Here is a 16996-nt window from a genome sequence, read left to right as displayed (position 1 = left end):
AAAAAAAAAAAGAATGTAGGGGAACTAGCAATAGAGAGCAATTAAGGAAGGGGGAACAATAATCCAAGAAGAACAGATAAGCTATTTAACGTTCTGGGGATGCCCAGGAATGACTATGGTCTGTTAATTTCTGATGGATATAGTAGGAGCAAGTTCACAGAAATGTTGCTATATTAGGTAACTTTCTTGGGGTAAAGTAGAAACATGTTGGAAGTTAAGCAGTTATCTTAGGTTAGTTGTCTTTTTCTTACTCCCTTGTTATGGTCTCTTTAAAATGTTCTTTTATTGTATGTTTGTTTTCTTTTTAACTTTTTTTTCATACAGTTGATTTAAAAAAGAAGGGAAAGTTAAAAAAAAAAAAAAAAAAAACAAGGAAAAAAAAAAGTTGCAGTGCCCCCTTGAGGAGCCTGTGGAGAATGCAGGGGTATTCGCCTACCCCACCTCCATGGTTGCTAACATGACCACAGACATAGGGGACTGGTGGTTTGATGGGTTGAGCCCTCTACCACAGGTTTTACCCTTGGGAAGACGGTTGCTGCAAAGGAGAGGCTAGGCCTCCCTATGGTTGTGCCTAAGAGCCTCCTCCCGAATGCCTCTTTGTTGCTCAGATGTGGCCCTCTCTCTCTAGCTAAGCCAACTTGAAAGGTGAAATCACTGCCCTCCCCCCTACGTGGGATCAGATACCCAGGGGAGTGAATCTCTCTGGCAACATGGAATATGACTCCCGGGGAGGAATGTAGACCTGGCATCGTGGGACGGAGAACATCTTCTTGACCAAAAGGGGGATGTGAAAGGAAATGAAATAAGCTTCAGTGGCAGAGAGAATCCAAAAGGAGCCGAGAGGTCACTCTGGTGGGCACTCTTACGCACACTTTAGACAACCCTTTTTAGGTTCTAAAGAATTGGGGTAGCTGGTGGTGGATACCTGAAACTATCAAACTACAACCCAGAACCCATGAATCTCGAAGACAGTTGTATAAAAATGTAGCTTATGAGGGGTGACAAGGGGATTGGGAAAGCCATAAGGACCACACTCCACTTTGTCTAGTTTATGGATGGATGAGTAGAAAAATAGGGGAAGGAAACAAACAGACAAAGGTACCCAGTGTTCTTTTTTACTTCAATTGCTCTTTTTCACTCTAATTATTATTCTTGTTATTCTTGTGTGTCTGCTAATGAAGGTGTCAGGGATTGATTTGGGTGATGAATGTACAACTATGTAATGGTACTGTGAACAATCGAAAGTACGATTTGTTTTGTATGACTGCGTGGTATATGAATATATCTCAATAAAATGAAGATTAAAAAAAAAAAAAAAAAGACATAATGCTGAGCAAAATAAGCCAGGCACAAAAAGAGACATATTGTATGTTACCACTAATGTGAATTCTGTGAAAAATGTACAATGTTTTATACTGTAGAATGTAGGGGACCTAGAGATACCAATTAGTGGAGGGGGAATGATAATCTAATAAGAACAGATAAACTATGGAGGGTAATCTCAATGTTATGGGAATGCTCAGGAATGATTATGGTTTGTAAACTTTCTTGGATATAGTAAGATCATGTTGGAAGCAATAGAGTTATTTTAGGTTTTTTTTTCTCTTATTCCTTTGTTTTCTTAGGGGTTGTTAATTTTCTTGGGGTATGGTAGGAACATGCTGGAAGCAATGTAGTTATTTTAGATTATTTGTTTTTCTTACTCCTTTGTTTGGACATGGTTTATTAATTTTCTTGGGGTATGGTAGGAACACATTGGAAGCAAAGTAATTATTTTAGGTTATTTGTTTTCCTTAATCCATTGCTTTGTTTGAAATGTTGTGGGGTTTTTTTGGTTGTTGTTTGCCTGTTTGTTTTTAATTTTTTGATAAACAAAGTTAAAAAATTGAAAAAAATCAGTAGAAAAATGGGAGTAAAAACTAAATGACAAATAGGGTGGGATGGGGGGATGGTTTGGGTATTCTCTTTTCACTTTTATTTTTTATTCTTATTCTGATTCTTTCTGATGTAAGGAAAATGTTCAGAAATAGATTGTGGTGATGAACGCATAACTATATGATCATACTGTGAACAGTTGATTGTATACCATGGATGACTGTATGGTTTGTGAATATATTTCAATAAAACTGAATTAAAAAATAAAAATAAAAAAAAATAAATAAATACACAAAGCATAAATGCCCAGCGAACTCCAAACAGAATAAATCCAAGTAAACCCACTCCAAGACATATTCTCATCAGACTGTTAAATACTGAAGAGAAGGAGCAAGTTCTGAAAGCAGCAAGAGAAAAGCAATTCACCACATACAAAGTAAACAGCATAAGACCAAGTAGTGACTACTCAGCGACCACCATGGAGGTGAGAAGGCAGTGGCATGACATATTTAGAATTCTGAGAGAGAAAAAGTTCCAGCCAACAATACTTTATCCAGCAAAACTCTCCTTCAAATTTGAGGGAGAGCTTAAATTTTTCACAAATGCTGAGAGATTGCCAATAAAAGACCTGCCCTACTTCAGATACTAAAGGAGCCCTACCAACAGAGAAACAAAGAAAGGAGAAAGAGATAGAGAATTTTAACAGACATATATAGTACCTTACATCCCAAATCACCAGGACACTCATTTTTCTCTAGTGATCACGGATCTTTCTCCAGAAGGGACCATAAGCTGGGACATAAAACAAGCCTCAAGAAATTTAAAAAAAAAAAAAAATTGAATATACTCAAAGCACATTCTCCAACCACAATGGAATACAAATAGAAGTCAGTAATTTTTGAACTGTAACTCCACTATTTACTTCCTACATGGTATAAAATACACAAACTCTAATGACAAATCAGTGGTTTTGAACTCAACGTAAAATATGTAATTTTAGACAACTATATAAAGGTGGGGGAATGGAGGAGTATAGGAACATAGTTTATATGTCCTGTTGAAGTGAAGGTGGTATCAAAGAAAAACAAGATTGTTGTGGATTTAAAAGGTTAATTTTAAGCCCCACAGTAAACACAAAGAAATTACCAGCGAATATGACCACAGAGATTAAAAGTAGAGTATGGGTTAAGAGAAATGGGGGAAGGGGCAATGGGGAGTTAAGAAATGAGTGTAGGGTTGCTGTTTGAGGTGAAGGGAAATTTCTAGTAATGGATGGTGGGAAAGAGCATTACAACATTCTAAATGTGATTAATCCCACTAATGGAAGGCTAGGGAGCGGGTGGAATGGGAAGATTTAGGCTGTATATATGTTTCCACAACTGGAAAAAAAAAAAAAAAGTCTAAATAGATGACAACTGAATGCCAAGGATGAACCTGGATGGGATTGGAGGATGGAGGACAGGAGGCTCAAAGGGACACAGGTGAGACATAAGGAAAAGGAAATACAGAATGTAAGCTTTGTATCATTGTTGAATCTCTTGTACTTCTTAGATGTGTTTAATGGGATTGCATAAAAGAATGTTCTTGTTCATGGGAAGTGTATAGGTGAATTACAGTGTTTGTTCAAGGACGTGTGCAGCTAGCTCTCATATGTTCAGAAGACAGAGCAATAGATGATGGATGACAGGGAGGGAGGGAGGGAGGGAGGGCGAGAAAGAAATAGCGATGTGACATCATGTTAAAGTTGGTGGATTGGGCTATCGGGTGAGGGGGGTCAGGGTATGCTGGAGTTCTGTGTATGGAGTTAGTATTGTTTTTGCAACTGTTCCTATAACTTTGAATTTATTTCAAAATAAAAAAAAAAAGAACAGATAAGCTATCGTGGGTAAATTTAACATTCTGGGAATGCCTAGGAAAGACCATGGCTTGTTAATTTCTGGTGGGCATGGTAGGAACACGTTCACAGAAATGTTACTATATTAGGTCATTTTCTTGGGGTAGCGTAGGAACATGTTGGAAGTAAAGTAGTCATTTTAGGTTAGTTGTCTTTTACTTTCTCCCTTGTTATGGTTTCTTTGAAATTTTTTTTATTGTATGTTTTTTTCAAAGTTTTTTTATATAATTAATAGTTAACTTTTTTTTAAAAGTTAATTTAAAAAAAAAAAAACAGAAAACAATGAAAAAAATATGCAGAGCACCCCTGAAGAGGTAGGGGAGAATGCAGGGGTGTTGGGCTTTCCCCAACTGGATGGTTACTAATGTGCTCACAGACATAAGGGACTGGTGGTTTGATGGGCTGAACCCTCTACCATGGGACTTGCCCTTGGGAAGACTGCTGTGGCAAAGGAGAGGCTAGGCCTGCCTATAATTGTTCCTAAGAGTCTCCTCCCGAATGCCTCTTTGTTGCTCAGATGTGGCCCTCTCTCTCTAGCTAAGTCAACCTGGCAGGTGAAATCACTGCCCTCCCTCCTATGTGGGGTCTGACACCCAGGGGTGTAAATCTCCCTGGCAACGTGGAATATGACTCCCAGGGAGGAATCTAGACCCGGCATGTGGGATAAAGAACATTTTCTTGACCAAAAGGGGGATGTGAAAGGAAATGAAATAAGCTTCAGTGGCAGAGAGATTCCAAAAGGAGCTGAGAGGTCACTCTGGTGGGCACTCTTACACACAACATAGATAAGACTTTTTAGGTTCTAATGAATTGCAATAGCTAGCAGTAAATACCTGAAACTATCAAACTACAACCCAGAACCGTTGAATCTTGAAGACGACTATATAACAATGTAACTTATGAGGGGTGACAATGTGATTGGGAAAGCCATATGGACCACACTCCCTTTCGTCCAGTGTACGGATGGATGAGTAGAAAACTGGAGGCCAAAAAAAAAAAAATAAAAAAGGCACCGTGTTCTTTTTTACTTTAATCGTTCTTTTTCACTTTAATTTTTATTATTATTTTTGTGTGTGTGGTAATGAAAATGTTCAAAAATTAATTTTGGTGATGAACGCACAACTATATAATGGTACTGTGAACAACTGATTGTACGCTTTGTACAACTGCATGGTATGTATGGTATGTGAATATATCTCAATAAAATTGAATTAAAAAAAATCCAATCCAACAGCACATTAAAAGAATTATACACCATGACCAAGTGGGTTTTCTCCCAGGTATGCAAAGGTGATTCAACATGAGAAAATCAATTAATGTAATACACCACATTAACAAAATGACATGAAAAAAACACATAATCATCTCATTTCATGCAGAAAAGGCATGTGACAAAATCTAGCATCCTTTCTTGATAAAAACAATTAAACAACTAGGAATAGAAGAAAATATCTTCAACATGGTAAAGAACTGTTCTGGTTTGCTAACGCTGCTGGAATGCAAAATACCAGAAATGGATTAGATTCTATAAAGGGGGTTTATTTGGTTATAAAGTTACAGTCTCAAGACCATAAAGTGTCCAAAGTAAGGCATCAACAGAGGGTACCTCCACTGAAGGATGGACGATGGCATCTGAAAACCTCTGTCAGCTGGGAAGGCACATGGCTGGCATTTGTTTGCTCCCAGGTTGCGTTTCAAAATGGTGTTCTCCAAAATGTCAGTGTCAGCTTCCAACAGCCATCTTCAAAATGTCTCTCAGTTGCAGCTAGCCATGAGCTCCTTCTGTCTGAGCTTTTATAGGGCTTCAGGGAACTAATCAAGGTCCACAGTGAATGGTCAGGACCACACCTCCATGGTAATATTCAATCAGAGGTCACACCCTAACCAAAGACGTCACTCCAGTTGGGTGGGTTACATCTCCATGGAAACAATCAAAAGGTTCCAACCTAATCAACTCTAATACATCTGCCCCCATGAGATTGCATTAAAGAATACAGCTTTTTCTGGGGGACATAATATATACAAACCAGCACAAGAACATATATGAACAACCCACAGGTAACATCATACTCAATGGTGAAAGACTGCAAGCTTTCCCTCTATGATCTGGAATAAGACAAGAATGTCCACTGTCACCACTATTATTCAGTATTGTACTGGAAGTTCTAACCAGAGCAGTCAGGCAAGAAGAAATAAAAGGCACTAAAATTGAAAAGGAAGAAGTAAAACTTTCACTATTTGAAGATGGCATTATACTCTATATAGAAAGTCCCAAAAAAATCTACAAAAAAGCTACTAGAACTATTAAATGAATTTAGCAAAGTGGCAGAGGACAAGATAAACATGCAAAAATCAGTAATGTTTCTATATACTAGTAATGAGCTATCCAAGGAGGTCATCAAGAAAAAAATTCCACTTAAAATAGCAAACTAAAAGAATCAAGGAATACATCTAACCTAGGATGTTAAGGACTTACACACAGAAACCTACAAAAATTTGTTAAAGGAAATTAAAGAAGATCTAAATAAATGGAAGGAAATTCCATGCTCATGGATTGGAAGACTAAATATTGTTACCATGTCACTTCTTCCCAAAATTATTTATTACAGAGCACACAATCCCAATCAAAATTCCAACAGCCTACTTTACAGAAATGGATAAGCCAATTATTAAATTTATTTGGAAGAGTAAGAGGCCCTGTATAGCCAAAACCATCTTGAAAAAGAAGAACAAAGTTGGAGAACTCACACTTCCCAACTTTAAAATTTACTAAAGCTACAGTGGTCAAAACAGCATGGTCCTTTACAAGGACAGACATACAGACCAATGGAATCTAACTGAAAGTTCTGAAACAGGCCCCAATCTGTGGCCAAATGATTTTTTAAAAGGATGCCAAGTCCACTGAATTCAGAAAGAATAGTCTCTTCAACAAATGGTGCTAAGAGAACTAGATATCCATATGCAAAAGAATGAAGGACTATCTCACACCATACACAAAAATTAACTCAAAATGAATGAAAGACCTAAACATAACAACCAGGACTATAAAACTCCTAGAAGAAAATGTAGGCAAGCATTTTCAGAATCATGTGTTAGGCAACAGCTTCTTAGACTTTACACCCAAGGCACAAGAAATAAAAGAAAAAAACAGACAAATGAGACCTCATCAAAATTTAAAACTTTTGTGTATCAAAGAACGTTATGACAAAAGTAAAAAGGCAACATACTGAATGGGAGAAAATATTTGGAAACCATGTATCTGACAAGGATTTAATATCCAGAATATATTTTTTGAAATCCTACAACTCAAAATATAAAGACAAACAATTTAAAAATAGGCAAAACCTCCCCCCTACGTGGGACCTGACTCCCAGCGGTGTAAATCCCTCTGGCAACGCAGGTTATGACTCTCGGGGATGAATCTGGACTCGGCATAGTGGGACTGAGAACATCTTCTTGACCAAAAGAGGGATACAAAGTGAAACAAAATAAAGCTTCAGTGGCTGAGAGATTTCAAATGGAGTCGAGAGGTCACTCTGGTGGACATTCTTAAGCACTATATTGATAACACTTTTAAGGTTTTAATATATTGGAATAGCTAGAAGTAAATACCTGAAACTACCAAACTCCAACCCAGTAGCCTTGACTCTTGAAGACGATTGTATAACAATGTAGCTTACAATGGGTGACAGTGTGATTGTGAAAACCCTGTGGATGGCACGCCCTTTATCCAATGTGTGGATGGATGAGTAGAATAATGGGGACAAAACCTAAACGGAAAATAGGGTGGGATGGGAGAGGGGATCCTTTTTTTTTTTTTTTTAATTTTTATTTTTTATTCTGATTCTTTCTGGTGTAAGGAAAATGTTCAAAAATAGACTGGGGTGATGAATGCACAACTATAAGATGGTACTGTGAACAGTTGATTGTACACCATGGATGATTATATACTATGTGAATATTTCTCAATAAAACTGAATTAAAAAGGAAAAAAAAAATAGGCAAGACTTGAATAGACATTTCTCCAAAGAGGATATACAAATGGCTAAAAAGTACATGAAAAGATGCTCAACATCATAAGCTATTAGGGAAATGCAAATCAAAACCACAGTGAGAGACCACTTCACACCCACTAGTACAGCTATTATTTAAAAAAAAAAAAAAGAAAGAAAAGAAAAAAAGAAATCAAAAGCGTTGACAAGGATGTGGAGAAACAGGATCCCCTGTGGAAAACAGTGTAGTGGCTACTGAGAAAGTTAAGTAAAGAACTGCCATATGACCTGGCAATCCCACTTCTAAGTATATACCCAAAAGAAGTGAAAGCAGGAACTCTTAACAGATATGTGCACACAAATGTTCATAGCAGCATAATTCACAACTGCTAAAAGGTAGAAGTAACACAAGTGTCCATCAAAGGATGAATGGATAAACAAAATGTGGTATACAATAAGATATTATTCACCCACAAAAAGGAAGGAAGTTCTTACACATGCTATAACATGGATGAACCTTAAAGACATCATGTTGAGTGAAATAAGCTAAATATGTATGATCTGACTTACATAAAATATTAAAATATGCAATTACAGAGTCAAATACTAGAATACAGGTTACCAGGGTCTAGGCTGGGTGTGGGGAATGAGGACCTAATGCTTAATTGGTTCAGAGATTCTACTTAGATGGATGTAAAAGTTTTAGTAATGGATGGTGGTGATGGAAGCACAACACTGTGAATGTATTTAACACCAATGAATTGTATATTTGAAAGTGGTTAAAATGGGAAATTTTGGGTTATATATGTATCACTAGAATAAATTAAAAAAAAAAAAACAAAACACAAAGAGTGACCTAATATATACTATGAACTATAGTTAATAACATAATTATAATAATGTTTCATCAATTGTAACAAAGGTACCATACTAATTCAAAATGTTAATAATAGGAAACCCTGTAATTTCTGCATGATGTTTCTTTAAAACTGCAACTGCTTTAATTAAAAAGAAATAAAAGAAGGAGAAAAAATACAGGTCTTCAAAAGCAAGCTGCCAGATGGGCCACCCAAGTGCACACAGTAAAATGTGATCTTCATCTCTGACCAACTAATGCTACTGATGAAACAGTTCCAAAAGACCCTAGTGGCACTTTTATTCATTCTGGGGTTCAGTGCTTGCTGTATAAACAGCACTTCTTACAGTAAACCCTCGTAAAAATCCAAGACAAACCTACTACATAACAAATTTCATATTTCATTTGTAGTAAGATTGAGGCCCTAAGTAGCATGCAATCTTACAACTCTTGTGTTATCCAAATATAATTTCTCAGTATTGTATAAATTCTAACTTCTCGCAAACTTATTTCCGGTCAGTTGACCAAACTTGTTAATTATTAACAAGAACTTCTGGCAGAAAACCTGAGGTTTAATGCTTCAATATATATCCCACCACAAAATATTTGAGACTTCTTATGATCCCACATTAAATCAAAAAGGTATTCTAACACTTAAACTCCAACAGAGGTGTGCCCTAAGCTAACAAAACAGATATTTACAATTACTGTTTTAAAACTCTTGCCTGAGGAATACACTGAAGAGTTTTAAAAGCCAAGGATCTTCCTCTCCAAAAGTAAAAACTTTGCATGCTGCTTAAGGTACTCCATTAAAACCCATCCACACTCCCCTCTCAACTTACAGGGAATTCATCAACCCCAGAAAAGGCTCCCTTATTTAGGAAGATATTTATAATTTTAAGAGATTTTTCTTGCTCTTTTCAATAGCAAGGTCCCTTGAAGACTCTACATTTACCAATTTATATAAACTTTACCCACAAATTCATATTAAAAGGACACTTCTTCAAAGCCCTTTAAATTCTTGCAACATTAAAAACTGATATCCTTTATCCACTAGCATTAAGAGTGCTCACAAGATGTGTGGCCCTGAACTAGGGGTGGTAAAGAGAATTCCAAGACATTCTCAAAGACCTTGAGAAGTTAACAATTTAGTAGTACAGTGTGTTCTATATAGAAAAAAAAAAAAAAACTTCCCTTCAACAATTCACGATTTTGACCAAAAACAGGTAGCCTTTACGCTGAAACCTTTAAATGAATGGGAAAAGGAATACTGTAACAAAAGGCACTAAAAAATAAATCCATAGAAATTTAAAAAGGAAAAACATGACCAAATGACTAAATTTTCTAAGTAACATTTACCTAAGAATGTGTTTGACTTAAGTTATACACTGATTGAAAACCTACTGCCAATTCCACAAGGTTAATCAATCTGAGAATAGGGAATAAAAGACAACATTGAACTTGGCAGAAAGACTAAACTCAATGGAATTAATAACAAAAAGATGACAGAACTTCTTACTTTTTAAAAATGTTACTGCAAAGTATAAATGTGCAAAGAACTTAAGCAGCTGGGGAAAACAAAAACATTTCTTGTGAGCTATGCTTTACAACATTACCAATGTCAAGTCCATGACGAACACCGCCAATCAATCACACCGCCCTTTCCCTTTACTGGGCCTCAGAATTTCTCTCAGTATAATCTTCCAGTAGAAATCAAGGTGACATCAGAGTTAAACTTATTTGTTGTCCCCGATAGCTATTTTTAAAACGCTGTTCAACTCAATTAAAAAAACAAAAAATAAATATACATTTAATGTTTGATAGACCTATAATAAATTTCACTTATTTTCAGTTGTTTCCCCAAACAAAGAATACTAAAAGTTGAGATTTTTTTCCTGTTATAGAAAATAAAACACTATGGTCAATAATAACTTTTATTCTGAAAAGATATTCTTTTTTAAAAATTGTAACCTCCTTAATAAAGAGTTCTAGAAAACTAATTATATTTTCCGGCAGCCCTCATCTTTGACCCAATTTGAATTAAAAACAAACCAGAGGACAGAAACTAAGATGGTGGCTAGGTGAGACAGGGCAAAAAAACACCTCTGTGAAAAACACTAGATAAAAACCAGAAACTGATCCAGAATACCGGTTACAGTGATGCACCAGCTGGTCAAGGTCTGCTAGTACCACAGTGGCCGTATACTTGGTGAAAACGGGAGTCTGCATTCTGAAACGAGTGAGTAGGCTGGCTGGAAGACCCGCAGCCATGGGACAGTCCGGGGAAGCCAGGGCTGGGCGTTTGGAGATTGACTGGTTCTTTTAAAAAAAAAAGCGGGGGGTACCCAGGAGCAGCTGCCGTTGCGATAGTGGGAACCACACAGTAAAACAGCAAGAGAGGGCTGGGCCGGCCTCTCGGTGTCTGGCCTGGAAGATAGCCCACTGCAGATACCCTTGGGGCCGGGGAAACGGAGGAGAGAGCCGGAAGCTGAAAGAAACCCCGCGGCTAGCAGCTGGCTCCCCGGAGGGCTGGATAAACTCCTGCCTGGGGCAGTGCCCACAGCCCAGAGCCCCACCAGTTGTCCCGGAGCTGGGAAGGAGGAACTGTGCGAGGACGGGGGTGTAGACGCCCTGTTCAGCCATCTTTGCATCAGGCTGGGAGTGCCCCTGCACAGCCCGGCGGCCCGGGGCTTCCCTTGAGGGACGGCACGCACTGGTGACGTAGCACAGCATTCCCTCAGCAGAAGTCCTGGAGGATCACGGCTGGGCAGGGGGACTTGCTCAGAGAACCCAGGGATGCTACACCAAGTCCAGTGGTTTGTGGGACACTGAAAGAGAGGGTCTGGGGCTGAAATGAAATGAAGGCTTAGACTCTTGAGGCGGCCTTGAATCTCCGGGAAACTGGGGGATTTGAATATTAAAGCTGCTCTTCCTCCCTGGCCACCCATACACATGCCCCACATTCAGGGCGGATGGCTCCAGCAACATACCCAAACTGAGTTCTCCAACTGAACCCCAACAAGAATCATTTCCCCACACACCACGGGGACAACGTGGAGAACTGACGGGAGGGGTATAAGTGACTCACAGAAGCCATCTGCTGGTTAGTTAGAGAAAGTGTATGCCACCAAACTGTGTTTCTGAAAAATTAGATCGGTATCTTTTTTTCACAACTTGAAAAAACCCTATCAAGCGAAGCAAATGCCAAGAGGCCAAAAACAACAGAAAATCTTAATGCATATGATAAAACCAGATGATATGGAGAATCCAACTCCAAACACACAAATCAAGATTTCGGAAGAGACACAGTACCTGGCACAATTAATCAAAGAACTACAATCAAGGAATGAAAACATGGCAAAGGACTTAAAGGACATCAAGAAGACCATGGCCCAGGATACAACCAACATAAAGAAGACTCTAGAAGAGCATAAAGAAGACATTGCAAGAGTAAATAAAAAATAGAGAAGATCTTATGGAAATAAAAGAAACTGCTGGCCAAATTAAAAAGACTCTGGATATTCACAATACAAGATTAGAGGACGCTGAACAACGTCTCAGTGTCCTAGAAGCCCACAGAACAGAAAACGAAAGAACAAAAGAAAGAATGGAGAAAAAAATAAAAAAAATCGAAATGGATCTCAGGGATACGATAGATAAAATAAAACGTCCAAACTTAAGACTCACTGGTGTCCCAGAAGGGGAAGAGAAAGGTAAAGGTCTAGAAAGAGTATTCAAAGAAATTGTTGGGGAAAACTTCCCAAACCTTCTACACAATATAAATACACAAAGCATAAATGCCCAGCGAACTCCAAATAGAATAAATCCAAGTAAACCCACTCCAAGACATATTCTCATCAGACTGTCAAATACTGAAGAGAAGGAGCAAGTTCTGAAAGCAGCAAGAGAAAAGCAAGTCACCACATACAAAGGAAACAGCATAAGACTAAGTAGTGACTACTCAGCGACCACCATGGAGGCGAGAAGGCAGTGGCATGACATATTTAAAATTCTGAGAGAGAAAAATTTCCAACCAAGAATACTTTATCCAGCAAAACTCTCCTTCAAATTTGAGAGAGAGTTTAAATTTTTCACAGACAAACAAATGCTGAGAGAGTTTACCAATAAAGGACCTGCCCTAGTTCAGATACTAAAGGAGCCCTACCAACAGAGAAACAAAGAAAGGAGAAAGAGATAGAGAATTTTAACAGACATATATAGTCCTTACATCCCAAAGCACCAGGACACTCATTTTTCTCTAGGGATCACAGATCTTTCTCCAGAAGGGACCATAAGCTGGGACATAAAACAAGCCCCAAGAAATTTAAAAAAAAAAAAAAAAAAAAAAAAATTTGAATATACTCAAAGCACATTCTCCAACCACAATGGAATACAAACAGAAGTCAATAATTTTTGAACTGTAACTCCACTATTTACTTCCTACATGATATAAAATATACAAACTCTAATGACAAATCAGTGGTTTTGAACTCAACGTAAAATATGTAATTTTAAACAACTATATAAAGGTGGGGGAATGGAGGAGTATAGGAACATAGTTTATGTGTCCTACTGAAGTGAAGGTGGTATCAAAGAAAAACAAGATTGTTATGTATTTAAGAGGTTAATTTTAAACCCCACAGTAAACAAAAGAAATTACCAGAGAATATAACCGTAGAGATGAAAACTAGAGTATGGGTAAAGAGAAACAGGGGAAAGGGCAATGGGGAGTTAAGAAAAGAGTGTAGGGTTGCTGTTTGAGGTGAAGGGAAATTTCTAGTAATGGATGGTGGGAAAGAGCATTACAACATTCTAAATGTGATTAATCCCACTAATGGAAGGCTAGGGAGGGGATGGAATGGGAAGATTTAGGCTGTATATATGTTTCCACAACTGGGGAAAAAAAAAAAAAAAAAAAGACAGTCTAAATAGATGACAATTGAATGCCAAGGATGAACTTGAATGGGATTGGAAGATGGAGGACAGGAGGCTCAAAGGGACACATTTAAGACATAAGGAAAAGGAAATACAGAACGTAAGCTTTGTATCATTGTTGAATCTCTTGCACTTCTTAGCTGCGCTTAATGGGATTGCATAAAAGAATGTTCTTGTTCATGGGAAGTGTATATGTGAATTATAGTGTATGTTCAAGGATGTGTGCAGCTAGCTCTCATATGTTCAGAAGACAGAGTAATAGATGATGGATGATGGATGATAGATGGGAGGGAGGGAGGGAAAGAAATAGCGATGTGACAGCATGTTAAAGTTCGTGGATTGGGCTATCGGAGGAGGGGGGTCAGGGTATGATGGAATTCTGTGTATGGGGTTAGTATTGTTTTTGCAACTGTTCCTATAACTTTGAATTTATTTCAAGAAAAGAAAAAAAAAAAAAAACCAGACACACTGGTTTCCGTACATCATTTAAGAATGAAAAAAATATGAGTAGAAATTTTGAAGGTATGAAAAATACAAGTCAAGTTATAGAAAAAAAGCACTAACTTTGTTTTTGCAGTTTAGAAGAAATAAAGTTCAATAGTAACAAAATACTAAAGAGAATATATGTGATTAAGATTTCTCTCTCACTTCCCCTCCAACAAGAATTTGAGGTAGCTCACAGACTCCAGAAGCGCAATGACAAAAAGGGAAATAAAAACAGATCCCTGGAAGTCTAGGATCATATCGCAATGAGTGACTTTAGCATGAAGTAAACTAACCAGAAAAAGTGAAAACCTGGATTAAGGAAGTTTTAAGATAGCACTGTGGGATAAGTGAGCAAGAATTATTTCCTAAATACCCAAGTCTATTAAAGAAAAAACATGTAATATATTCTATTAAGAAATCATCCAGTTTCCTGGCCTAACAGTAAGATTCAGGGGTGTGTGTGTGTGTGTGTATTTATATATATATATATATATATTTATATATATTTATACACACACACACAAGCAAAGGTAACAGATATGACACCACAATCTCAGGGATACGTACATACACCATGAAAGAGACATTCAATCACCCCAACTCTAACCTCAATCTGAACTAATACTAAAATAGTAAATTTCTTTGAGAAAGTCAGTACCCATTTAGGGGAAATTAAGTATATTTTTAAATACTCAAGTAAAGTTCCTTGGGCAGAACCTGGTTAGATAAGCTCAGTCTCAAATTACATCTATCTTACACACTGTGGAACTCCATATGTATACTCAATTCAGACATTTTCCCCATTATTTTTTGATTTTTAAGGATCAGACAATTGAAAAAGCTTTTGCACTCTTTTTACTCTTACAGTACTTATAAAAAGTATAATAAATTCTGCCCAAAACCTTTTTTTTCTCAAAAACAGGAGTGAAACCCAAATCATCTGTAAAGACTTGAGATATTCTTGAAGTGTGTATAAAACCTTTAAAAATCCATTTGCATCCAACTGTCAGTTGACGTTATTTCATTTGGTCAGGCCACTCATTTGGAGGAAAATGGATTTAAAATTTGCCAGACTACATATAGAGAAAAAAAACAGAAGGTCAACTTTGCTACCTAAGACAAACTATTTTGGGTAAATAAACATGACACCAAGAAAAGAAAGGTTGATATTTGGGCAGTTTTTGCCGAAAACAGTTTTAGGGGCAAAGAGTAATGCTCATTTCCCTACGTCTACAGAATACCTTTTTTTTTTTTTTTCTGAGTAGCTTTAATCTTATTACCAGTACTGAGTAGTAAACGGAAAGCACTTACTACACAGAACCTAAGCGATAAATGGGGAGAGGCAACCTAAAGCCAATTAACGAAAGCCATGGTTTTCCTACCACTGAAAGGCATGAAGGGGGAGAAAGGTCAGGAAGCCCTCTTCTTCCCTTTCCCGGTCCAGAGAAACAAGCATCCCAAACGCGCACACCCCAGAACCAGACTCCGGCCTTTGGCAATGAGTAACCAAAAGCGATGACTGGAGCCCAGACAAGCTTACCTCCTGGATACGCTTCCTGGCCCGCTGAAGCACTTCTTCGTAACCCTTCTGCCGCAGCTCACTGAGGCTTTCATAATACTCCTCTGGGTCGTCGGTCTCGGTGAAGAGGACCTGGGAGAGGATCTTCCAGCCGCAGGTGTCCAGGCCGTGGCCCAGATAGACCTGCAGCTGGTAACAAAGAGTGTCGACCTCCTGCTCAGTCATCTCGGGGGCGCCCCCGAACAGCACGGTCCACATGCCCGAGGGCTCCTCGGGGAACACGGGCAGGCACGGTTCCAGCTGCGAGTTCACAGAGCACAGCTGCTGGTGCACGGCGCGCAGATCCTGGAAGGAGAAGAGCCCGGCCCAGCTGCACTCCTCGGCCGAGGACTCCAGGTCGGCGGCGGGCGGCGGCTGCCCAGAGTCCGAGAGCGTCAAGACTGCCTCGTTCTCCCTCACCATTTCTAGCACCTCTATCTCCTCGGAGACCGCCCCAGAGGTGCTCACCACCCGCACGGATGTCACCGGGGCCTCCCCGGGCGCCGGCGGGGCCACCGCAGCGGAGGACCCAACCACATCTCTGGCTGCAGGTTCCCTCCGGAGCGGGCTAGACTTGGCCCGCACTGGGCTCCTGAGAGGACTCTCCGCTCCTCTGCCAGCCGAACTCCGTAGCAACGGGTCCCCGCGAAGGCTGCGTGCGCTCCGCGAAGAGGCGCCCTCCACCCAAGCTGGGCTCCTCCGGGGTCCTGGGCTCCTGCCCAGAGACGCGGAGGCAGTGGCCTCGGGCCGGCCCTTGCCCGCCGGGCTGCCCGGTCCGCGGATCTCATCGGACGCTGGTCCTCCAGCCTCGGCGCCCCCTCGCGACCCCGCCTGCTCCCGAGAGCCGCTCCTCTGCCTCTGGGCCGTCCGGTTGTGGCAAGTTATGGCAAACTTGCCCTCAATCTCGTTCCAGGCCACAATAAAGACGAATTTGTGCTTCTCGCGCTCATCGAACACATGGGGCCGCACGGCCACCCAGTCCGATTCGAGCGTCTCTTCGAGCGCGAACGACATGGTGGCTCAGGCGCCCGACCGCGGGGGAGGCGCCGCCGGCCCTGCTCGCTCGGAGAGACAGAGGCTGGCTGCGCCAAGCCCCCCTTTCACCCTCGCTGGGCGCCTTCAGCCATCTTAGAGCCCCGGCCGGCTCTCCTCGCTTTCTCGTCAATCTCTCGGCACTCGGACCCACCGCCCTCCTTTGTGGCGCGGCTCGGGAAAGACAATAACGCGTCCCCGGAGCAGGTAGTTCACATGGTCACGTGCGGCCGGATCTGTTTACAAGCCCCTGGCGCCTTGCGCCCGACCGGGCCGCCCCCCGCGCGGCTGCGCCTGGCGCCCCGAGTGAGGCCGCGGTGCTGCGTCTGCGGCGCGCTGGAGGTGAGGCACGGATCCTGCGCCCCGGT

The 16996-nt window shown here is 40.1% G+C and overlaps 1 protein-coding gene across 1 annotated transcript in view; it reads right to left on the bottom strand.

Annotated features, from left to right (window-relative positions):
* JMY (junction mediating and regulatory protein, p53 cofactor) overlaps window positions 1–16637 on the bottom strand; it is a 169093-nt gene extending 152456 nt beyond the window's left edge. The window contains exon 1 of the mRNA XM_037801231.1: window positions 15579–16637. Coding sequence (XP_037657159.1) covers window positions 15579–16610 — 1032 coding nt within the window. The 5' untranslated portion in view covers window positions 16611–16637. The remainder of the gene's footprint in view (window positions 1–15578) is intronic.
* Between the last annotated feature and the right edge of the window lie 359 nt (window positions 16638–16996).

The sequence above is a fragment of the Choloepus didactylus genome, chromosome 13, assembly GCF_015220235.1.
Source record: "Choloepus didactylus isolate mChoDid1 chromosome 13, mChoDid1.pri, whole genome shotgun sequence".
Classification (NCBI taxonomy): Eukaryota; Metazoa; Chordata; class Mammalia; order Pilosa; family Megalonychidae; genus Choloepus; species Choloepus didactylus.
Note: the sequence above shows the minus strand (reverse complement) of the source record. Positions and strands in the feature narration are given on the sequence as shown.